Genomic DNA, 25,948 nt, shown 5'->3' with positions numbered 1-25,948 from the left:
TAAAAAAGAACAAAGTAATGTCATTTGCAGCAACATGGTTGGTACTAGAGGCTCTCATACTGAGTGAAGTAAGTCAGCAAGAGAAAGACAAATACCATATGATAGCACTTAAATCTGGAATCTAATATATGGCACAAAGGAACCTTTCTAAATAAAATAAATCATGGACTTGGAAAATAGACTTGTGGTTACCCGGGGGTAGGAGGAGGGATTGGGATGGACTGGGAGTTTGGGATTAATAGATGCACACTATTGCCTTCAGGATGCATTAATGATGAGATCCTGCTGTGTAGCACTGGGAACTATGTCTAGTCACTTATGATGGAACACCATAATGTGAGAAAAAAGAATGTATACATGTATGTGTAACTGAGTCACCATGCTGTACAGTAGAAAAAAATAAGAAAATAAAATAGAAAGCAATCCAAACACAACACTAAAACGAGGCATGAATTCACATGAGACGAGAACAAAGAGGAATGGAAGGACAAAACCTACAAAATACATATGAGTGAATTAAATGCTCTAACCAAAAGACATACCCTGGCTGAATAGATACCAAAACTAGAGCTCTATAAATGCTGTTTAAAAGAGGTCCACCTCAGATTTATGGACACATATAGAGTGAAAGTGAGAGGATGGAACGTATTCCAAGTAAATGGAAATCAAAATAAACCTGGAGTAGCAATACTCATATACACATATCAGATAAAATAGATTTTAACATAAATATGGTTACAACAGTCAAAGAAGGACACTACATAACGATCAAAGGATTTATCCAAGAAGAAGATGCAACAACTAGAAATATATTATGTACCCAACATATAAGCACAAAAATATATAAGGCAACTGCTAACATCTATAAAAGGAGAAATCAACAGTAGCACAATAATTGTGGGGGCATTTAAAACCTCACTTACATCAATGGCCAGATCATCTATACAGAAATTAAATAAGGAAACACAGGTATTAAATGATGCATTAGACTGGATCAACTTAATGGATTATTATAGAACATTCCATCAGAAAGTGACAGAAGACACTTTCTTCTCAAGTGCATATAGAACATTCTCCACAATAGATCATGGGCTGGGCCACAAATCAAGCCTTGGTAAATTTAAGAAAATTGATATCATTTACAGCATATTTCTGACTATAACGCTATAAGAAAAGAAATCAACTACAAGGAAAAAACCTACAAAATGCACAAAAAGTGGGTCTAAACGATGTGCTATTAAAGAACCAAAGGATGCCTGAAGAAATCAAAGAGGAAATGAAAAAAAAAATAGAGAGACAAATGGCAATGAAAACACAGTAATTCAAAACTTATGGGACACAGCAAAAACGAAATAAGACAGAATTATATAGGAATACAATAAGACCTCAGGAAACAAGAAAAATTTCAAATAAGCAACCTAAAACAACTAGAGAAAGAAGAACAAACAAAACACAAAATTAGTAGAGGGAAAGAAATCATAAAAATCAGAGCAAAAATAAGTAAGATAGAGAAAAAGGAAACAATAGAGAAGAAAAGATAGACTGCTGTGGCCTGGGTCACCTCAGAAGCATGGGTTTGATCTCCAGCTCAATGCAGTGGGTTAAGGATCCAGCATTGCTGAAGCTCTGGTGTAGGTTGCAGCAATGCATGGATTCAATTCCTGGCCCAGTAATTTCCATATGCCATGGAGGTGGCAAAAAAAGAAAGAGAAGGCTCAAATCAATAAAATTAGAGAAGGAAAAGGATAAATTACAACTGGCACCATAGAAATACAAATGGCCATAAAAGCCTACTACAAGGAACAAGAAGTCAATAAAAAGTACAACCTAGAAGAAATAGGCAAATTCTTAAAAAGGTACAACCTACAAAGCCTGAACCAGGAGGAAACAGAAAATATGAATAGAACAATCACAAGAACTGAAATGGAAACTGAGACTTAGAATAAACAAAAGTCCAGAACAGGATATTTTCACAGGTGAATTCTATCAAACATTTAGAGAATCCTTCTGAAACTATTCCCCAAAAATCAAAATGGAAACTCCCAAACTCATTCTATGAGGCCACCATTACCCTGATACAATAACTAGAAGAGGGTACCACAAAAAAAAGGAAATTACAGGCCAAATATACTAATGAACATAGATGTAAAATCTTCAACAAAATACTAGCAAATGGAATCCAACAAATCATTAAAAGGATCATACACCATGATTGAGTGGGTTTGTCCAAAGAATACAAGGATATTTCAACATCCGGAGGTCAATTTTTGTGATACACCACATTAACACACTTAAGAATAAAAATCATATGGTCATTTCAATAGACACAGAAAAAGCTTTTGACAAAATTTGACACCCATTTATGACAAAAAAACTCTCCAGGAAATTGGCATAAAGGGAAACTACCTCAACATAATAAAGGCCATACATGACACACCCACAGCTAAGGTAATACTCAGTGGTAAAAAGATAAATGCATCTCCTCTAAGATCAGGAAAAAGAAAAGGATATCCACTCTTGCCACTGTTATTCAGCATAGTTCTGGAAGTCTTAGTCATGGTAATCAGAAAAGAAAAATAAATAGAAAGAAACCAAATTGAAAAAAGAAAATTAAAATGGTCACTCTTTGCAGATAACATGATACTATACATAGAAAAACCTAAAAATGCTACAGAAAACTGTTAGAATTCATCAGTGAATTTAGCAAAGTTGTAGGATAAAAAATTAATTCACAGAAATCTCATATTCTCAAACTAACAATGAAAGTCAGAAAGAGAAATTTAAGGAAACAATCTCATTTACCATCACATCAAAAATAATAAAATACCTAGGAATAAACCTAAGGAGGCAAAAGGCCTGTACTCTGAAAACTATAACATGTTGATGAAAGAAATTGAAGATGACACAAATAGAAAGATATAACATGTTCTTGAGTTGGAAAAATCAGTGTTGTAAAATGTCTATACTAATCAAGGCAATCTACAGATTCAATGAAATCCCTATCAAATTCTCAATGACTTTTTTGATACAACTAGAAAAAAATTCTAAAATTTGTATGGAAACACAAAAAATCTCAAATATTCAAAGCAATCTTGGAGAGAAAAAAAGGAAGTGAACAAATAAGGATCCCTTATTTCATATTATACTACAAAGATACAGTCATCAAAACAATATAGCACTGGCACAAAAACAGAAGTGTAGCTCAATGGAGCAGGACAGAAATCCCAGAGACAAACCTGCAAGCCTATGGTAAGCTAATCTATGACAAAAGAGGCAAGAATATATGATGGGGAAAAAACAATCTCTTCAATTAATGGTGCAGGGAAAATTGTACAGCTACATGTACAAGAATGAAAATAGAACATTCTCTAACAGTATACATAAAATAAACTAAATATGGGTTAAAGACATAAATGTAAGACCAAATACTATAAAACTCCTTGAGAAGAACATAGGCAGAACTTTTTTGACTTTAATTCCAACACTATATTTTTTAAAATTATTATTATTTTTTAATAGTTATTTCCCCAATATTATTTTTTCTACTGTACAGCACGGTGACCCAGTTACACATACATGTACACATTCTATTTTTGCACATTATCATGCTACATCATAAGTGACTAGACATAGTTCCCAGTGCTTTAAAGGCACAAATGAACCTTTCCACAGAAAAAAAAAATCATGGATTTGCAGAGCAATATCTTTTTTGATCCACCTCCTAGAGCAATGAAAATAAAAACAAACAAATTGGACCTAATTAAACTTAAAAACTTTTTGCACAGCAAAGGTAACCATAAAAAATCCAAAAATATACACCGAGAAAATATTCAAAACAAAGTGACCAAAAGGGATTAATCTTAAAAATATGCAAATAGCACATGTCTCAATATCAATAAAACAAAAAGACCAATCAAAAAATGGGCAAAAGATCTAAATAGGACTATCTCCAAAGAGAGACATAGAGCCAAAAAGCACATAAGATGATGCTCAATATCACTACTTATTTGATAAATGCAGATCAAAAATAAAACAAAGTATCACCTCACACCAGTCTGAATGGCCATCATCAAAAAGTCTACAAACAGTAACTTCTAGAGAGGTTGTGAAGAAAATGGAGCCCTCCTACACTGTTGGTGGAAATATATTTTAGTGCAACCACTATGGAGATCAGTATGCAGGTTCCTGAAAAAACTGAAAACAGAACTACCATGTGATCCAGCGATCCCGCTCTTAGGGTTATATCTGGAGAAAAACATAATTTGAAAAGACACATGCACTATTCTAATATATTTGAATATATATATACTTTTTCAAATGGAAGCGACCATGTCAAATAGACATGGAAACAATCTAGATTTCTATCAACAGAGGAATGGACAAAGATGAAAATAATTTGAAAAAGAATGACTATGTATGGATATGTATAGCTGCTTCATTTTGCTGTACACCTGAAATTAACACATTGTAAATCACTAGATTCTAATAAAATTTATGTAAAAATTCCTAAAAAATAGATGTGGTACATGAATACAATGGAATATTATTTAGCCATAGAAAGAAGGAAATAATGCCTTTTTGCAGCAGCATGGGTGCACCTAGAGATTGTCATAATAAGTGAAGTAAGTCAGACAAAGATAAATATCATGATATCAAACATATGTGGAATCTAAAAAAATGAAACAAATGAACTTATTTACAGAAGGAAAACATACTCAGACTTTGAAGTTGATCTTAAGATTGCAAAGAGGAAACATGGGGAGAAAGGACAAATTGGGAATTTGTGATGGACATATACATACTACTACATATAGAATAGATAACATGATCTACTATAGAGCACAGGGAATTCTGGTCAATATTCTGTAATAACCTAGATGGGAAAAGAATTTGAAAAAGAGTGGATATATATACATGTATGGCTGATTCACCTTGTTGTACATTGAAACTAACATAACATTGTAAATCAACTATACTCTAAAAAATTGTTTTTTTCTTTTTATGGCTGCATCCATGGCATATGGAAGTTCTTGGGCCAGAGATTAAATCTGAGTAACAACTGCAATCTGAGCTGCAACTGCAGCAATAACAGATCCTTTAACCCACTGCAGCAGGTTGGAGATCGAATCTGCACCTGCACAGTGACTTGAACCACTGCAGTCAGATTCTTAACCCACTGTGCCACAGCAGGAACTCACAATAATTTTTTAAAAGAAATTTCTTCATAGAAAAGGAACCATTAACAAAATGAAAAGACAATACACACTACCGTATAAAATAAAAGATTAAGGATAAGCTACTGTTTAGCACAGGAAAATCTACTCAATAATTTGTAATAACATATATGGGAAAAAAGAATGGATATATTCATATGTATGATAGATTCACTTTGCTATACATCTGAATCTAATAAAACATTGTAAATCAACTATACTCCAATAAGATTAAATTAAAAATAAATAAATGTATGGAATGGATGAAAATACCTGCTAAGGGCTTAATGTTCAAAATATATAAATAATTCATATGACTCAATAGCAAAATAAACAATACAATTAATATATGTGTAGAGGATCTGAATAGACACTATTTTTTTCCAAAGAAGACATACTAATGATCGACAGGGACATGAATGGGTGCTCAACATCACTAATTATCAGGGAATTACAATTCCAAACCACAATGAGATATCACCTCACATCTGTTAGGATGGCTATTATAAAAAAAGGAAGGAAGGAAGTGTTGGTGAGGATGTGTTAGGAATGTAAATTTGTAGTCACTAGGGGAAACAGTATGGGTTTTTTTTTTTTAATTAAAATAGAACTTCCCTATGACCCACCAATCCCACTTCTGAGTATTTATAAGAAGAAAATTAAAACACTAACTCAAAAAGATATATGCACCCTCTTGTTCATTGCAAAATTATTTTCAATATCCAAAACATGGAAACAAGATAAGTATCCATCAATGGATGGATAAAATTAAAATCGTGGAATAAATATTCAACAATTTTAATGGCATATTAATCCTATAATGGAATATTATTTAATCCATAAAATAAGGGAATCTTGCTGTTTGCAGCAACATGGATGGAACTTGAGGGAATTAGCCTCAGTGAAATAAATCAGATAGAAAAAGATAAATACTGTATGATCTCACTTATATGCAGACAATATTTTAAACCCTAAAACAAAACAAAACAAAAAAACTGAATAAGAGAGAATTTATTGGCTGTTTTCAGATGTGAGGAGGGTGGAAGTGGACAAGAATGAGTGAAAGGGGTAAAAAGTACAAACTTCCAGCTATAAAACAAACAAATCATGTAGATATAATGCACATCATAGTGACTGTGGTTAATAATACTGCATGCATATTTTATGAAGCATTCCAAGAGAAGGGTAGAGTTAAACAAAGTCTTGGCAAGAAAATTATCTTGGTGTGTATGAGAAACAAAAAGAATGTGAGTTTGGCTAGACCATAAAATGGAAAATTGGTTCAAGATGATGATGGAAAATAGGTAGGGGCTGGATGATGTAGCATTGAAAGCCAGAGTAAGAAGCCTGAGTTTATTCGGAATGTAATGAGAAACAAACCATTAGACTCTTTTAAGCATTGGAGAGTAGAGGTAGTAAGACTGGTTAGGAACTTTTGCAGTATTACAGCAAAGATGATGATGATATTGATGATGACTGGAACAATTTAGGTAGTAGTGATTGAGATGGAAAGAAGTGGACTGATTCAGGATATATTTTGGAGGCAAGGTAGACAAATTTTACTGATTGATTACATGTGGGGAAGGAGGAAAAGAGCAAAATCATAGACAATATACATATTTTTAAAAATAAAATTTGTGGATGGTAGTGCCCTTTACTAAGATGGAGAATAGTTGGAAGGAAGAGGTTTTGGAACTGGTTAAGAATATTATTGAGCTTTTTAAAGTTTGAGATGCCTAGTAGATTCACAAGGTCAAGAGCAAAATTTCAAGTAGGTGATTAGACATAAGAATGTGGAACTCATTAGAAAGAATAAAGCTGTATATGTTCATTTTGGAGTATATATATATATATATATATATATATATATATATATATATATACACACACACACACTATATATAACAGTGTGTTATATATAAACAAATTTTTAAAATAAATAATAAACAATATTTATTAAATAAACAAATAAACAATATTTAAAACTATTGAATTGGATGAATTCCCAAGGGAGAATTTTAGATAGATAAATCCAGGACCAAGTCTTAGATCATTCCAACATCTAAGGTGAAAAAGTGTAAGCTATAATCAAAATAGTTAAAATCTACCAGTAAGTAGAAAGAAAAGCTGGATCACATAGAGTCAGTAAAGCGTTTTTAGAAAGAGGAAGAGGTTGGTTTAAATGATGCTGTATTGTAGAATAACATGAGGAGAGGAGATGGACCAGTATTTGTGGATACAAGAAAGTATTTGGCATTATTTTTTTCTTTTTTATGGCTGAGTAATATTCCATTCCGTATATATACCATATCTTCCTAATCCAATCTTCTACTGATGGACTTTTGTGTTGTTTCCATGTCTTGACTATTGTGAATAGTGCTGCAATGAACATGTGGGTGCATGTGTCTTTTTAAAGGAAAGTTTTGTCTGGATATATGCCCAAGAGTGGTATTGCTGGGTCATATGGTAGTTCTGTGACTGGAATCTAATATACAGCACAAGTGAACCTTTCCACAGAAAAGAAAATCATAGACTTGGAGAATAGACTTGTGATTGCCAAGGGTGAGGGGGAGGGAGTGGGATGGATTAGGAATTTGGGGTTAATAGATGCAGATTATTCCCTTTGGAATGGATTAGCAAGGAGATCCTGCTGTGTATCACTGGGAACTATGTCTAGTCACTTATGATGGAGCATGATAATGTGAGAAAAAAGAATGTATATATGTATGTGTAACTGGGTCACCATGCTGTAAAGCAGAAAAAAAAATGTATTGGGGAAATAAAAAAATTAAAAATAAAAAAAGTTTTCAGTAATCTAGAAAAGAGCAGTTTTAATGAAGTGGTAGGGATGGAAGAGCCTAACTAGATGGTACTTATGCATATGGAACTTCATTGAAGAGACTTCATGTGAATACACGCAAACCCAGAATATACCCTGAAGTTATTTTTTACAATTAAAATTAATCCAACTTGATTTCTTATATTTTACTTATTTTTCATAATATATGATTTGGGGGAAGAATTCAGCTTATTTTTACCTTTTATCATTATTTTTTCTTTTTATTATTAATTTTTCTTTTTATGGCTGCACCAGCAGCATATAGAAGTTCCAGGCTAGGGGACAAATTGGAGCTGCAGCTGCTGGCCTATACCACAGCCACAGCAATACCGGATTTGAGCTGTACATTTGACCCATACTGCAGCTTGTGACAATGGATCCTTAACTCACTGAGCAAGGCCAGGGATCAAGCCCACATCCTCATGGATACTATTTTGGGTTCTTAACCCACTGAGGCACAATGGGAACTCCAATAATTCAGCTTTGTGGGGGTCCATTTTTCTCATTTACGTTAAAAATTACCTTCCAATATATTTTCATTTCTTATAAATCTTGTTTCTTTAGTGGCTAATATGTTATTGACTCAACCTCTAAGACTGACCCCTAAATAAGGGAGTAATTAATCAGCTTTGAATCTCAAAGCTGACATTTGAAGAAAAGAGAAAAATGGACTTAAAATTAAGACTTTTTGAGAGACATAAAAGGAATTAAAAATAAAAGGAATTTATAAATCCCTCTCACCAAGTGGAAAATATGTGAAGAACAATACTTAAAGTTTTATTATAAACTAATGATCAAAAAAACTTGGAATACAAGATAAATGGAGAGCCCCACCAACGTAGAAAAGGAAATAGAAGCCCTTCGATAGGTGAAGAACAAGAATAGGAGAAGGAGGAAGTGGAGAAAGGATTGGAGAAAATAAAATATAAAGCTTAAGGTCAAGACCCAATCATATCTACAGATGTTCTCAATTTATCAGGACAGAGAGCACTGGACCTACTATGTTGATAACAGACAACTAACACTGTGTGAAAGCAGAGGAAACACAGACCGATGCCCATAAATCATGCGAATTGAAGTACAACAATGGGAAAGGGAGACCTTCCATTTAAAGTGAGATGTTTAAGATTCCCTTTACTGCCAGGTTTTGGAGGAAGAGTGATTGAAGGGGAGATCTTGTGGAAGATAAAACTTTAAATTTACAGGGTATTTACCTCCAAAGAAATTGAATTAACCTTGAAGAGACTGCTATAAACTAAAGAAAATCTAGTTACTTCCAGCAAGTTAATTTTTCCCAGATTATCAGTAAGAAAAACAGCTCCTAAAGTAGTTTAGTTAAGATATAGATTGAATAATCTTTTTTGCATATCTGAATCTTAGTCTGTTCTGTTTCTACCCTGCTATATCCGAATTTTGCTTGAGTTTTTACTATATTCAGCAACTTCCTAGGAAATGTCTTTAAATCACACCTAAATCTACACTTTAGAAATTTTAGTCAATTTTCATTTTTGTTCTTTCTTTTTAGGGCCACACCCATGGCAAGGGGTTGAAATGGAGCTGTATCCACTGGCCTACACTACAGCCACAGCAATGCCAGATCCGAGCTCTGTCTGTTACCTACACCACAGCTAATGGCAGTGCTCATAGCTTGACCCACTAAGCAAGGCCAGAGATCAAACCTGCATCCTCATGGACACTAGTCAGATTCATTTCCACTGAGCCATGATGGGAACTCCATTTCTGATCTTTCTTAAGTATAGAAGAGTTAACCACTTGTGTAATATGAGCCTCTGTTCCAGTCTAAATATTATTCTTTTTTGTTTTAGCTGTGCCTGTAACATGCGGAAATTCCTGGGCCAAGGATCAAACCCAACCACAGAAGTGGCTTGAACCTCTGCAGTGACGATGCCACATCCTTAACCCATTGTGCTACCAGGGAACTCCTAAATTTTATTCTTAATATTTTCACATTTTTTTTGGAATTTTTTTCAGTAGTTTAGAAGTACTGTTCATCTTCCTCATGAGTTCCAAACTTGTCATTATTCAAGTAAAAGAGAACTATTTTTTAGAGAAAATATAAATACAAACTTTTAAAATTTCTTTCATTTTAATCCAATATTCTTTAAAAATAAAATGTGAGTAAACATACCAAAGGAGCATATCTTGGTTTTGGATGTGGAGGAGGCATCTGGCACTGACAGAGACGTCTGACCCTAGGTGATGGAAGTAAAGGCTCACAAGGAGGTAGTGGTGGTCTTTCTCTTGATGGAGGAACTCTACCTGTACTTATTTTTTTTCCTTTTTCTTTGAAAGTAGTCCTTCTGGATGGCATTTTGAATACTTTCTTTGGTTCCAGTGTTTCCTTCTTTGAATCTGTAGATGTGGCATCTGATTCATCAACTCTCTTTTTAGGCCCAAGTTTATGTAGTGATTCTTCAGATTCAGCATCTGAACTTTTAAACATTGGAGGGTTCTTTAGGTCTTTCTTGGAAGATACATCAGATTCAACATCACTAGACTCTATACCCTTCTTGGCATCTTTCTTTGAATCTTGCCTAACCTTCTTTGAACCTTTCCTGCTCTTCTTTGACTCCCAATCAGACTCTGTTTCAGTAGATTCTTCAGACTTCACTGCAGATTTACTTTTGTCACCTTTCTTTGAATCTTTCTTATCCTTCTTTGATTCCTTTTTACCTTTTTTTGGATCTGCTTCAGATTCAGAATCAGCATCAGTAGACATGACATCCTTCTTAGCATCCTTTTTCTTGTCATCTTTCTTGGAATCTTTCTTACCTTTCTTTGAATCTTTCTTTGCATCCTTTGAGTCTACAGATTCTGCATCAGTAGACTCTGTGGCCTTCTTGGCATCCTTTTTCTTGTCATCTTTCTTGGAATCTTTCTTACCTTTCTTTGAATCTTTGTTTGCTTCCTTTGCGTCTACAGACTCTGCATCAGTAGACTCTGTGGCCTTCTTGGCATCCTTTTTCTTGTCATCTTTCTTTGAATCTTTCTTACCTTTCTTTGAATCTTTCTTTGCATCCTTTGAGTCTACAGATTCTGCATCAGTAGATGTCTCATCCTTCTTGGCATCTTTTTTCTTGTCATCTTTCTTTGAATCTTTCTTACTTTTCTTTGAATCTTTCTTTGCATCCTTTGACTCCCCAGATTCTGCATCAGTAGACTCTGCATCCTTCTTTGCATCCTTCTTGTCTTTCTTTGTATTTTTCTTATCTTTCTTTGCATCTTTTGAATCTACAGATTCAGCATCAGAGCTCTTCTTTGCATCTTTTTTTGTTTCCTTCTTTGGAGGCTTCTTTGAATTATTCTGTGAGTAATTCCTTAACCATATATCAAATTCCATGGATTCAGCACAAGACTCCTCTAAATACATCTTTAAATCCTTATTTGAATTATTTTTTGAGCAAGTCTCTGATTTGTCATCAGAATTGTTCTTTGAACTCTTAGAATACTTCTTTGCACATATGGATTCAATATTCATATCCCTGGAAAACTTTGAATTTCTCTTATCTTTTTTCTGATCTGTTATTGAGATGGACTTTGATTCTTTGGAATCTGGGTTTATTTCTGATTTGGACTTTGATTTCTTAGATAGTTCACTTTCATGTGATGATTTTAATGGAATTTTATCTGTTTTATTTCTTCTTTTAGGTTTCTCACAATTTAATATTTTATTTGATTCTAGAGTTGTTCCATGTGGGCTTATATCTTTCTTGAAAACTTTCTTTGAAGTTGTTCCTTTTTTTCCATTGGATTTTTTAGCTTCTGACATTTTAGGATGGGTTATAGGAGTATAAGGATGTCTGAATGAAACTTGTCTACTGATAGTTAAGTAAATAGATGGCCTTTGAAGTTTTTTTCTTAAAGAATGCCTTATCCATATATGAGGTGGCTTCTGAACTTCCTTTAAATTTCTTTTGTTATGTCTCTGAAAAGATCAGTTAAAATAATAAGCTCTTTTGAATAAGTTATATCTTTTTAAATAGAAATAAAAATTGTATGGCTTTTCAATAACTATTTTTTTTTCTTTTTCAACATTCTGTGGGCATTTGTGTGTGTATGTGAGACAACTTCACTTTGGAAATAAAAGGAATTTAAGAGAAACCTTAGAATTTCCTCAGTGATTCATATTAGGATCAGAGTAGAACCACAATAATCCAAGACATTTCATGTCCTATCTTCACAACAGAGAGTAGGTTCCTTTGGATTCCTATATGGGAGAGGTCTTTTGGAACATTTTTATTCCCTTTTGCCTCAAGTTAGGTAAAAAATAAGCTAATGCCCTTGAAGTTTGTCATGATAATTCTTGTGATAGGCTGCAATTCTGTAGGCTTCAAACCTAGTCTGTTTCCTAAGTCCTCCTTTTAAGGTCTCTGTTCAAATTGAGAGCCTTAGATACCTGCTGTGATGTACTGCCAAAAACAGAGATGTAAAATATGACACATGTTTTATCCATATTGATTTTTTTTTTACTCCTACCCAAACTCTTGCCAAATTTGGTTGTTGCAGTGGCCACATAGATAAATTTTACATTTACTTCATATGTTCCTTCTCTATCCAGTAGGGTTATCACCAGTCAGTGAAATGGTTATATGGAATTAAAGAAGACCATGAAGAGAAGTGTGAAACTTGGATATCTACAGATGTAATAGATGACTCTTGAATAAATGCATTTATTTTAACTCTGCTTTGGGTGATGTTTTAAAAACATATTTTGGTATCACTATGGGTGACTTCTGTAGGCTAGTTTTTACCTTTTCTAGTTGATAGAATAACTTCACTTTATAAAAGTAGTAGAAAACTGGCATCTCCAAGTATCCAGTATTTGAATGCCAAATTAAAGAAAATGGAGAGACATCAAATCTCAATATCACCTCCTGTTCTCAGATTCAAATTTTAGATGTATCTGCAGTTGGTAAACATTTCCTGAGGGATCCCACCATTTACAGCATTAGATCCTCCAGCTTGCCTAACATATGAGCTATATAGTCCCTTTGAAATGGGATAAAGTTTAATATGAAGCAGTTGGGGGCAATCTACTCTACATGGAATTATAAATTTAAAAATATCTGCCACCAAAAGTAGAAAATTCTAGATTACATATATTTTATTTATATTTATATATTTTTAATCATCTTAGATTTAGTTTAACAATAACCTTTTCAGTACTTACAGGAACTGTGATTTGTAATCCTGAAGTTCTTGATCTCCTTTTTCTACCTGGCTGAGGTGGATTGGGGAATGTTAAAGTGAAGTATTGTTGATTCCATAATTTTTTGCTTGATTCACTGACTGAAATGAGAGAGAATAATAAAGCATTTCCTCTACCTGATTGTTTCCTTTCTCATATTAGGGAAGTGTTCAGCTATATTCTCTTCAAATATTTTCTCAGACACTTTCTCTCTTTTTCTGGAACTTTTGTGATGTGGTGTAGGTGAATTTCAGCTCAATATATTAAAGTGATCTGTCCTAAAATTGTAGCTGTTCAACACATAAACTGTCCATTTTCATCTTTCTGACTATATTTTTTTATCCACTTTGAGATTTATAATTGTGTATTTTAAACACAATGAAATATTATACAATTAAGGTTGGCTTTTATAATAAGGAAAGACTAAACATTTCCTTTTAAAATAGCTAGGACAATCCCACATCAAGGCCAGAAATATTTTATATACCAATATACATACTTCTCTTAAATTTTAACAAAAATTTAGGTAGGGTATTTTAAACTTTACAAACATTGAATGGAAGAGACTAGTTATTTTCCCTAAAATTATTTTCAAATATGATCTAAATAATATTGAAATCCAAAGACTAAATTCTTACTTGGTACTGAATTATCATACGTTCTGATGTTTACTTCTTGTCTGTTAAAAATAAAATGCTTTAATTAAATTTGTAACAAGACTAATAATCAATATGCTTTCTACAGTAATGTTTTGATATATCTCAGGCATCTTCGGAGCTATATTATCTAATAATGTTTACCTATAATTCACATCACTCTTCCTTTCTCCTGAACAGAACTGTATAGATGAATAAGACTATATTTTCATCAGAAACTTGAACAAAAATAAACTATGGACCAAAGCTGAAATATAAACACTAATTTGAAAAAATCTAAAATATGTACATTATCATATTTAATTATATAGAATGGTAACTTAAACCAGTCTGTGCTGCAGTTCTCTATTGAAAACATCTAAAACCAATAATGAATCATATATTTTCTAAATTCACTAAATAAATTCTGAAGAAAACTCATAACTTTTTAATGTTCTTTGGACTTAAAGCACTAATGATGTGTGAGAGTAAGTATTGGTCTGTATTTTGAATTACTCCTACACACAGGTAAAAATTGGTCCATGATATTTTACATTTGTATAGTACCCATTTAATTTGGTAATAATTGTATTGTCTACTGAAGATACACATGGTATAGTTTATATTTTAACATTATTTCCTTATTAGTGAGCAGGAACAGTAGATTATGACAATTGCTAATTTTGAGATATACTTTTATACAGATATGACTGACCTAAGCCATGAAGTTTGTAAAAACAAACAAAAATAGATCAAAATGGTCAAGTGTATTTATATTTTAGTGAAATCTATTTTCATTTTCTAAGTACATCTTCGGTACCAACACAAAGCCTGGCCCATATTTATCATTGAAAAACTACTGACTAATTAGGAAAGATTTTGGAGACACTGACTAATAAAAATATCTGGTCCAGTGTTTCTCAAGTAGAGGTAAATAGCAGAGTTAATTTGAACACTTCAGAAATGTAAATATGTCTGAGAGCAACTCTTGACCCATGAAGCAGAATCTCTGTGTGTGACTCAAGTCTGTAATTAAAAACTATCCCAGTTTACTTGGACACTCAGTTCTGCTTAGGAATCACTGCTCTGAATGACCTTGAAAAAGGAAACTTCATAGATTTCTGTAATTGTCCAAGCTTGTGCTATTTGCTTTCACAGAAGGCAATTGATCAATTGTCTATTATTCTGTGTTAAAACCACATTCATTCTATAGAGCAGCTAGAAGATATGGCCTGAGCGTCTGGAAATTTAATAGTTTTGAAGTCTGACATGCTTCCTGGATCACTGATTTTACATTTTGGAGAAAATACTTTATATCTTCACTGATTTTGACTTCCTTCCTACAGTTTAAAGTAGTGTTTCTCAAACCTTCTTCTGAACAAAATTCTATATGTGTGATGTGTGTATAATTCATATTTTACTGTAATAATATACCTTATAAATCAATCATTAAGATGGAAATTTTGAAAGATGAACTAAAATATATAAATTTAAGTCCTAATATCTTATTACCACATTCCAATATCTTAAACAGGCACCTCAATTTGGAAAACATTAGAAAAGGCAATCAAGGAACAGTGAGAAATTGGAAAATTCAGCCAAATATCACAACACAACTGCGTTTTGTAGATGTGGCCTCAGTATCAGACTGTTGGAATTCAAACATAGTTAAACCTCTGAGAAATTTTCTTCATGTCTAAGCATTTTTATTTTTCTTTTTGGTCTTTTTAGGGCCTCACCCACAGCATACGGGAGTTCCCAGACTAGGGGTTTAATTGGAGCTGTAGCCACTGGCCTACGCAACAGCTATAGCAATAGCAATTCAGGATCATGAGCCACATCTGTGACCTGCACCAAAGCTCATGGCAACACTGGGTACTTAACCCACTGAGTGAGGCCAGGGACCAAACCTGCGTCTTGGATACTAGTCAGATTCATTTCTGCCGAGCCACAATGGGAATTCTGCTTTTTTTTCTTTAATGGTTGCACCTAGGGATTGAATCTGAGCTACAGCTGTGACCCACAATATAGCTGCAGTAATGCCAGATCCTTAACCCATTACACCAGGCTGAGGATCAAAGCAGCACCTCTGCAGTGACCTGAGCTTCTGAAGTCAGATTCTTAACCCACTGTGCCACAACTGGAACTCAGAAAACATTTTTTAATGTTACAAATGATTATGTGTATATTCCTTTGGTACATAGGTGATCTGAACCTTTATCTTTATATAAAGGGGAAAATTAATGATAGAAGCTAGAAGAGAATGCAATGATATATTTAAAGTTCTAAAAAAATGCCAATTTAGGATTTTTAGCACAGCAAACATATTTTTAAAAAATGAATATAAAATAAAGAAATTTTTAAAATAACAAAAACTATGAGAATTTCATTGCCAGCAGAAATAGCTAAAATAAGTACAAATAAGAATGTTTCAGGTATATGCAAATACATATGCATACCAAAGTAAATGGAATGATTGGGCAATGGGGACCTGCTGTATACCACAAAGAACTCTACCAATACTCTTTGATAATCTATGTGGGAAAAGAATCTGAAAGAGAATTTATGTGTGCACATGTATAACTGAATCACTTTATTGTACAGCAGAAATTATCATAACACTGTAAACAACTTAACTTCAATGAAACTTTAAAAAATAAAAAAAATTGAATGCTTCAGGTAGAAGGAAATGACCTAAGATGATGCACACCTAAATAAGATACAATTAAGAATGTAAAATATTTATGTGAAGAACATAAATATCATGTATTTACAAATAATAATGATAATCTACTGAGTTTAAAATAAAATAAAAAATTTTAAATATAAAATTTATTACAGTAATAGTGTATAAAGATGGGTGGAATATGTGAATTTAAAGTGTTATAAGAAAGAAGCTTGCATTTTTCTGAGGAGTGTGAAAAATACTAATTTTTTATAAAACATAAATAATTCAAAATAATTCAAAATGTTAGATTTAAATCCGAATAAAAATTAATTACATTAAAAGCTAATGACCAAGAAGAATAAGTCATAGAGATTTTCTCTATAACACAGTGCCTATAGTAAAAAATACTGCATTGTACACCTAAAAATTTGTTAAGAGGGTAGATCTCGGAGTTCCCATCATGGCTCAGCAGTCAATGAACCCAACTAGTATCCATGAGGATGTCCCTAGCCTTGTTCAGTTGGTTAAGGATCCAGCATTGCCTTGAGCTGTGGTGTAGGTCGCAGATGTGGCTCAGATTTGACCCCTGTCCTGGGAACGTTTCATATGCTGAGGGTGTGGCCCTAAAAAGACAAAAAAAAAAAAAAAAAAGAGGGTAGATCTCATGTTGTGTTCTTACCTCAAAAAAGTATGTGGACTAAGTACACTATTTTAAAAATGAAATTATCACAGTGAATTACAAGAGATAACACTTAAAATATGACATATAATGACAAAATTTTTTTTTAATGGAAAAGGGATGGAGTTCCCATTGTGGCGCAGTGGGTTAAAAATCTGAATGCAGCAGCTCAGGTTGCTGTGGTGGTGCATGTTTGACCCTTGGTTCAGCAAAATGGGTTAAAGGATCCAGCATTGCCATAGCTGTGGGGTAGGTCACAGCTGTAGCTCTTATTCAATCCCTGGCCCATGAACTTCCATATTCTGTAGGTGTGGCCACAAAAAAAAGAGAGAAATGATAAAAATGGAGAAGGAATACTCTGTGTACACTAATGGATAATAATATAATGGAGCTAAACTAATGTCAACTAACTTTAAGGTAAATAATAAATAGGGACTTTTTATAGTGATAAAATTTCAATCAATAGGAAGATGTAATAATTCTAAATTTGTATATATCCACTGGCATGGCTCTAAAATATGTAAATCTGAAGTTTATAAAGAAAAAGTCACAATATGCAATCTCACGATTATAGTTGGAGACTTTAGAATAGCTATTAGTAACTAATAGACCAAGAAGACAAAAATATGTCAACAGGGATACAGAATAATTGAATAACGTGATTAACAAAACTTGACATAAGGACGCTACATCAAACAACACCATATTCATTTTTTTTTAAGTTCACATGGAGCATTTAACAGAAGGGACTATAGACTATGTTGTAAACAAGTCCCAAAGTCTTAAAGTACTGAAAACATGTGGCATATTTTGCTGACCACAGTTGAATAAATCTAGAAATTAATAACAAAAACTAAAAAATACCTAGACACTTTGAAATTAAGAATACAATCTTTGAGTTAAAGAATAAAATACAGGAGTTCCTGTTATGGCTCAGTGGTTAACAAATCTGACTAGGAACCATGAGGTTGTAGGTTCAATCCCTGGCCTTGCTCAGTGGGTTAGGGATCCAGCATTGCCATGAGATGTGGTGTAGGTTGCAGATGCGGCTCAGACCCCTGCATTGCTGTGGCTGTGGCATAGGCCGGTGGCTACAGCTCCGATTCGACCCCTAGCCTTAGAACCTCCATATGCTGCAGGAGTGGCCCAAGAAATGGAAAAGAGACACACAAAAAAGAATATAATGAAACTAGAAAATATTTTGAACACTATTTTGAATAGCATAAAAAATAAAATTTTAGGAGTTCCCGTCGTGGCGCAGTGGTTAACGAATTCGACTAGGAACCATGAGGTTGCGGGTTCGGTCCCTGCCCCTTGCTCAGTGGGTTAACGATCCGGCGTTGCCGTGAGCTGTGGTGTAGGTTGCAGACGCGGCTCGGATCCCGTGTTGCTGTGGCTCTGGCGTAGGCTGGTGGCTACAGCTCCAATTCAACCCCTAGCCTGGGAACCTCCAGATGCCGCGGGAGCGGCCCAAGAAATAGCAACAACAACAAAAAGACAAAAGACAAAAAAAAATAAAATAAAATTTTAAAATATTTATGGGATTTAATAACCTATTTAAATATTTAAAACTTTGTACATTAGAAAAGAAAAGCTGAGAAATCAATGACTTAATTATTCATTTCAGGAAACAAGAAATACAACATCAAATTGAAGCCAGCATATTTAAGACGCAAAATGCTAAAGATACAAATAGTAAGGAATGAAAGAAAGAAAAAGTTTATGCTAATATTTTGAAAATTAAGTTGAAGTAAGCAAATTCCTCAAAAAATAACAATTATGAATTCTAAAATTAGGGGCAATAGAAAATATGAATTATTGTATGGATACAAAAGACATCTATTTGATAATTAAAAACTTACCGACATAGAGAATTCCAGGTGTGGGTGTCTTCATTGATTAATTTTCCCAAACACCTAAGGAAAAGACAATAACAATATTCAAAAACTCTTCCAAAGAATAGAAAAAGAGCAAAACATCAATTTGTTCAATGAAAAGAGCATAACTTTGATACCAAATCTGACAAGATCATTAATGGAAAACAAAATTAATCTCATAACATATATGTTTAAATCCTTAAACATTTAATCTAATTCAATACATAAAAGTACATTATATGACAATCGAGTGGAGTTTATTTCAGATTAGTTTAATATTTGAAATATACCACATTAACACATTACAGTAAAGAAGGGAAAGATTTATTTATTTTATTTTTGTCTTTTTGCCATTTCTTGGGCGGCTCCAGTGGCATATGGAGGTTCCCAGGCTAGGGGTCGAATCGGAGCTGTAGCCACCGGCCTATGCCACAGCCACAGCAATGCAAGATCCGAGCTGCGTCTGCAACCTACACCACAGCTCACGGCAATGCCGGATTGTTAACCCACTGAGCAAGGCCAGGGATCGAACCTGCAACCTCATGGTTCCTAGTCGGATTCGTTAACCACTGCGCCACGACGGGAACTCCAAAAGATTTAAATATGAATGTAAAATCTAGCACACTCATGGTTAAAAAAATAATTAGCAAAGAAGGGATAGGAGGAAATTTCCTTAGCCTGCTAAAGAATCTCTAAAGAAAACTAGAACAGATGTAATAATAAATGGAGAAGCTTTAGAAATATTCCCCCTGAGCTCAGGAGTAATAAAAAGGATGTCTGCTAATACAACATGAATGTAACGTTTTACTAGAGGTCCTAGCTAGTTCAGTAAGGCAAGAAAAAAATAAATTAAAAGTCAGAGTTCCCATTGTGGCTTAGCAGGTAAAGAACCTACACAGTGTCCCGTGAGGATGCTGGTATGATCCCTGGCCTCACTCAGTGGGTTAAGGATCCAGCATTGTGCAAGCTGTGGTGTAGTTTGCAGATGTGGCTTGGATACCATGTTGCTGTGACTATGATGTAGGCCGGTAGCTGAAGCTCCGACTTGACCCCTAGACTGGAACTTCCATATGCTGCAAGTGCAGCCTAAAAAGAAGAACAAACAAATCAAAACAAAATGTAAAAGTCTAAGAATAGAAAAAAAGATAAAACACTCAATACTTACAGGCACCATGTTTACATAGAAAATCCAGGAGTTCCCGTCATGGCTCAGCAGAGGTGAATCTAACTAGGATCCATGAGGATGCAGGTTCGATCCCTAGCCTTGCTTGGTATGTTGGGGATCCAGCGTTGCCATGAGCTGTGGTGTAGTTCACAGGTGTGGCTCAGATCTTTCATTGCTGTGGCTGAGGCGTAGTCCAGGGGCTACAGCTCCAATTCAACCCCTAGCCTGTGAACCTCCATATGCTGCAGTTTCAGCCCTAAAAAGACAAAAAAAAAATCTATAATATCTATAGGCACACAATTATAAATAATAAAAGAATTTAGTAAAACTGCTAGATACAAAGACTAAATGTGAAAATAAATTTTATTTATATGCAAAACAATTTAAAATAATTTAATATCATTTATTCAATAACATAAATACCAGTTAGAAATAAATCTAAAAAAAAATGTGCAATGCCTCTACACTGGAGTGTACAAATCGATATTAAGATAAATTAAAGAAAACATAGTAAATGGAGGTATATACCATGCTTAGGGTTTGGAAGATTCAATAATTTGTGTAGCAAATTTTAACAAATTGATACACTGATTCAATGTCATACCAATATAATTTGTTTTGACTTTTTGTGATAACTGACTGTATAATTCCAATTTTACATGGAAATAAAAGAGCCAAGTATATACAAGACAATTTGAAAAAAAAACAATTAATGTGAAAGAAATACATTACTGGTATTTTCAATAAATGATACTAGTCAATTTCATACCTTCAAGGGAAAACATGTGATTCTATCTCACATTAAACACTCAAGTCAATCCTGGATGTATCGCACATTTAGGGTGAAAGGTAAAACAATACAGTTTCCAGGAGATAACCTAAGTGAATATATCAATGCTGGAGTGAATATTTCTTAGCACACACAATCTGTAATCATAATGGAATAGAATGTACCATTCTTCCCTTTTCCAATAATGGCAATGTTAAAAAAAATAGAATACAATACAAGAAAAGATACATTGCTTCTTTGAACATCATAATGAGGGCTTTTAAGAGAAATGGTATAGTGATGAAAATAGTAATAACAATAATAATGAATATGCTTACTATGTTTTCATAGTGTTTTGCTATTTCAAAGGTACTTTCAAATATACTATATCATTTAATAATATTAAATGATAAATTTAATAAATAAATTTTTTATTTGCCTGATTTGTTCTGAAGTGAAATCTTGCTCTAAAAATTCCCTATTCATTCTCAATTAATGTATCCCTTGCATCAAATCTAATTTTTTATAATATGACTTCCCTCTTGTCTTATTTATTTTGTTCCATTTTATTTCATTCATTACCCTTGAAACTATGTTCTCTGGTAACTGAATTAGTCAATCATTCAAATTTGAATAATAAAATTTTAATGTGATTCAGTAATTTATTCATTTAGCTAATCAATACTGAGCACTCTGAAAGGCTGATAAATTATTCCTTAAAATATTTGTATCAGAATCCCTGGAATCTGTGAATGTTGCCTTATTTGGAAAAAGAGACTTGGCATATGTGATTAAATTAAGAACTTGGGATCAGAAAATTATTTTTTAAAAAACCCTCATTTTGGACTTTTGCTCTCCAAAACTGAACTATAAGATAATAAACTTAGGTCATTTATTATAATTTGTGCATTGGCATTTGGAAATGAATACACAGGGCAACAAGTTAGGAGGATTTAACAATTATCTAGATGTGAGATCAAAATTGTTTAGAGTTGGTGGTGCAAAATTGGTTATTAGAAGTGACCAAATTCTAGATATATTTTAAAGGTGCTCTCTATGGGATTTGCTGATATACTGGACCTTAGCAGCTAGAGAAAGGGTACAGTCAAGGATGACACCAAAAAGTGTTGGCGTGTATGTGTTTGTGTGTGTTTGCTTGAGTGACCCAATGAATAGTGGTGCCAATTTCTGAGATGGAGACCACTTATGGATGAGCGTGTTTAGAATGAAGAAAGAACTTTGTTTTCAGATTGAGTTTGAGATATTAGGCATTCAAGTGGAGAAGTCAATAAGGTAGTTGTATGTGAGTCTGTAAATTAGAGAAAAGTTCTGCATGGATTAGGATACAAATTTGGAATTCATGATCATATGGGTGGGATATAAAATGATGGTACTGATGATATTGTATATTAAATGGTTATAGATAAGAAAGAGAAGATGTCCAAGAACTGAGTTTTGGAGCTTTCCAACATTTAAAAAAGATGAGAAGAGAAAAAACAGCAATAAAGTTTGAAAAGGAATAACTTGTATGGTAGAAAGGAAAACAGGAGAGGATATTGACACAGTACTAAGAACAATTAAAGAGGATCAAATCTATCAAATATTGCTAGTGGATGTAAAAATGTGAAAGTCATTCTTTCCATGGAATGGTAAGAAAAAAAGTCTAGGATTGGAGATAACTAATATAATTTCTTCAAAGAGTTTTGCTACGTTATGGTGATAAAAAATGGACAGTATGTGTGGTCAAGGGAATTTTTTTTCTTTTTGGCCATGCCCACAGCATGTGGAAGTTCCTAAGCCAGGGCTGGAACCCACACCACATCAGTGACCAAAGCTGCTTCAGTGACAATGCCAGACCCTTAACCACAGAGGAACTCCGGGGAAATATTTTTTAATGATAGGGAAAAAAATCCTTTTTTTTCATACACTGATAGAAATGAGCCTACCAAGAATTAAGAAAAAAAATGATAGAGCGATGTCAGAAACATGACTGAATAAGACATCCCTCATCATATCACCCCTCCAAACAATAGCAATTTATTTATACACAGACAAAAGGGCCTTCAAGGAATTCGTGGGATTGAGCACAATATTTCAAGGGACATAGGGGGTGTCTTGTTCAGCTTTGTTTAACTTGGCCTTGGTCCCAGCTGTGGATTCCTCAGTAGCCCATGAACTAGCCTCAGCTCCTCTCAATCATGGTACAGGATCCCCTGTTGAACATCATCTTAGATAATCACCCACACATGAGAAAACATTTGTGGAACTCCAGACTTCTAGTGGAGAAGTTCCAGCCCATAATGAGAGGAAAAAATATGAATTTGGGTGCTTGGTGAGGGTAAGAGCAATAGTTGACCTTACAAGCATCACCCCTTCCCTAAAGCAGCAATGTTCACTATCAAAACTGACTTTGTTGGCCTGTGACTTCTCCCATGGGGGAGAATGAGGTCATGTGAGTAAGCAGCCAGCTTCCTCAGCTGTGTGGAAGAGGCTCATTTCTCTCTCAATACATCCAGAGCACTGAGTCAGGAACAGCATGGATGAAAGGAAGAAGTGGCTTAGAGAGCAGCAGATATTACCCTCATAGGTCTTTAAAGGGATATATAAATCCCACTGAGTTGCAGAATATATCAAGAAGCCTACACACAAGCTGCTGGGGGTAACTTGCTCATGAATCACCCACAGGCTCCCTCCATGTCCCACAATACTCCCATTCTGTGGCTGGCTTCTTAGGCATTCTTTTGATGGTGGTGAGAGTTAGCTTTCAAAGATGGCTAGTGAGCATGCAGAGAGCTGACTTGAATCTATGGCCAAGTAGGGACCATAAACTTGAGTATTAGTTATGTCCCTAACAAGTAAAAGAGAGACTGTCAGCACTTGGCCTGTGAAGTGTGCTGCCTACCTTAGGGGAAGGCGATACCTGGTGCATTGAAAGATTGAGAGAAGATATACTAGCTTAATAATTCTACCACAAAAGGGATCAAGAAGAATGGAGCAGGAATATTCATAGAAGATCTGAGAAAGTTCAGAATGTCCAGCAGGGCTAATGTAAATATTTCCTGAAATCAGTCAGTAAAGAATGGAGGAAGAAGTCACTGCTACTTCAGATGTAACACCAGTAATACAAGACCAAAAAAAAACCATGAAAAATCAGAGTTCCCATCATGGCTCAGCAGTTAACGAACCTGACTAGCATCCATGAGGACACAGGTTTGATCCCTGGCCTCGCTCAGTGGGTTAAGGATCTGGCGTTGTGGTGAGCTCTGGTGTAGGTCATAGATGTGGCTCAGATCCTGTGTTGCTGTGGCTGTGGTGTAGGCCAGCGGCTACAGCTCCAATTGGACCCCTAGCCTGGAAACCTCCATATGCCATGGGTGTAGCCCTAAAAAGACGAAAGGGAGCTGTTAAAAATCAAAAGTTCTTGGAAGTGGGATCTACCAAGCTCAAACACCCCATCCTTCCCACTTCCTTCCCGTCCCCTGGTCCCCTGGCAACCACAAGTGTGCTTTGGGTATCCCTGGTTTGTTTCTCTTTTGTTGATAGGGTCATGTGTGCCATATTTTAGTTTCCAAATATGAGTGATATCATATGGTATTTTTCTTTCTCTTTCTTTTTATTTATTTATTTATTTAATAGTTATTTCCCCTATACAATTTTTTTTCTACTATACAGCATGGTGACCCAGTTACCTATACATGTACACATTCTATTTTTTCATATTATCATGCTCCATCAAAAGTGACTAGACATAGTTCCCAGTGCTACACAGCAGGATCTCATTGCAATAGTCTGCATCTATTAACTCCAAATTCCCAGTCCATCCCACTCACTCACCCTCCCCCTTGGCAACCACAAGTCTATTCTCCAAGTCCATTTTTCTTTTTGGTGGAAAGGGTCATTTGTGCCATATATTAGATTCCAGATATGTGATATCATGTGGTATTTGTCTTTCTCTTTCTGACTTACTTTACTCAGTGTGAGAGTCTTTAGTTGCATCCATGTTGCTGGAAATGGCATTATTTTTTTCTTTCTTATGGCTAAGTAGTATTCCATTCCATTTATATGTACCACATCTTCATAATAAATTCATCTCTTGATGTTAATTTAGGTTGTTTCCACGTCTTGGCTATTGTGAATAGTGCTACAATGAATATAGGGGTGCATGTACCTTTTTGAATAAAAGTTTTTTGTGGACATATGCCAAGGGGGGGATTTCTAGATCATATTATAGTTCTACATTTAGTTTATTGAGGAAACTCCATGATGTTTTTCATAGTGCTTGTGTCAGTTTACATACCCATCAACAGTGAGGTGTTCCCTTTTCTCCACACCCCCTTCAGAATTATTTTGTTGTTGACTTCTTAATGGTGGCCATTCTGACTGGTATGAGGTGGTACCTCATTGTAGTTTTGATTTGCATTTATCTAATAATTAGTGATATTGATCATTTTTTCATGTGTCAGCTGGCCATCTTTATGTCTTCTTTAGAGAAATGTCTGTTTAGGTCTTCTTCAGTCCATATTTCGATTGGGTTCCTTGTTTTATTTGTTGTTGTTGTTGCATTGTATGAGCTGTTTGTATTTTTTGGAGATTAAGCCCTTGTTGGTTGTATCATTTGAAAAGATTTTCTCCCATTCTCTGAGTTGTCTTTCAACTTTTTTAATGGTTTCCTTTGCTGTGAAAAAGCTTTTTAGTTTAATAAGGTCCCACTGGTTTATTTTTGTTTCTATTGACCTTATTCTAGGAGGTGGATCAAATAAAATGTTGCTTTGATTTATGTCAAAGAGCATTCTACTTATGTTTTCCTCTAGGAGTTTTATAGTTTCTGGCCTTACATTTAGGTCTTTAATCCATTTTGAATTTATTTCTGTGTATGGGGTTAGAGAGTGTTCTA

General features: G+C 34.3%; 1 protein-coding gene across 3 annotated transcripts in view; it reads right to left on the bottom strand.

Moving 5' to 3' along the window:
• The window catches only part of CYLC1 (cylicin 1), a 63,624-nt gene that overhangs the window by 15,180 nt on the left and 22,496 nt on the right, over positions 1–25,948 (bottom strand). For all 3 annotated transcript variants that reach the window (XM_085007418.1, XM_085007416.1, XM_085007419.1), the window contains 4 exons: positions 19,106–19,159; positions 13,900–13,940; positions 13,244–13,362; positions 10,202–11,998 (listed from right to left, as the gene is read on the bottom strand). In XM_085007418.1, coding sequence (XP_084863544.1) covers positions 10,202–11,998; positions 13,244–13,362; positions 13,900–13,940; positions 19,106–19,159 — 2,011 coding nt within the window. The remainder of the gene's footprint in view (positions 1–10,201; positions 11,999–13,243; positions 13,363–13,899; positions 13,941–19,105; positions 19,160–25,948) is intronic.

This window comes from Sus scrofa, chromosome X (genome assembly GCF_054392235.1).
Source record: "Sus scrofa isolate SSC_HxYL_T2T_F1_AM1 chromosome X, Sscrofa_HxYL_maternal_Yorkshire_Landrace_v2.0, whole genome shotgun sequence".
NCBI lineage: Eukaryota > Metazoa > Chordata > Mammalia > Artiodactyla > Suidae > Sus > Sus scrofa.
This window is presented reverse-complemented; position numbering and strand designations above follow the sequence as displayed.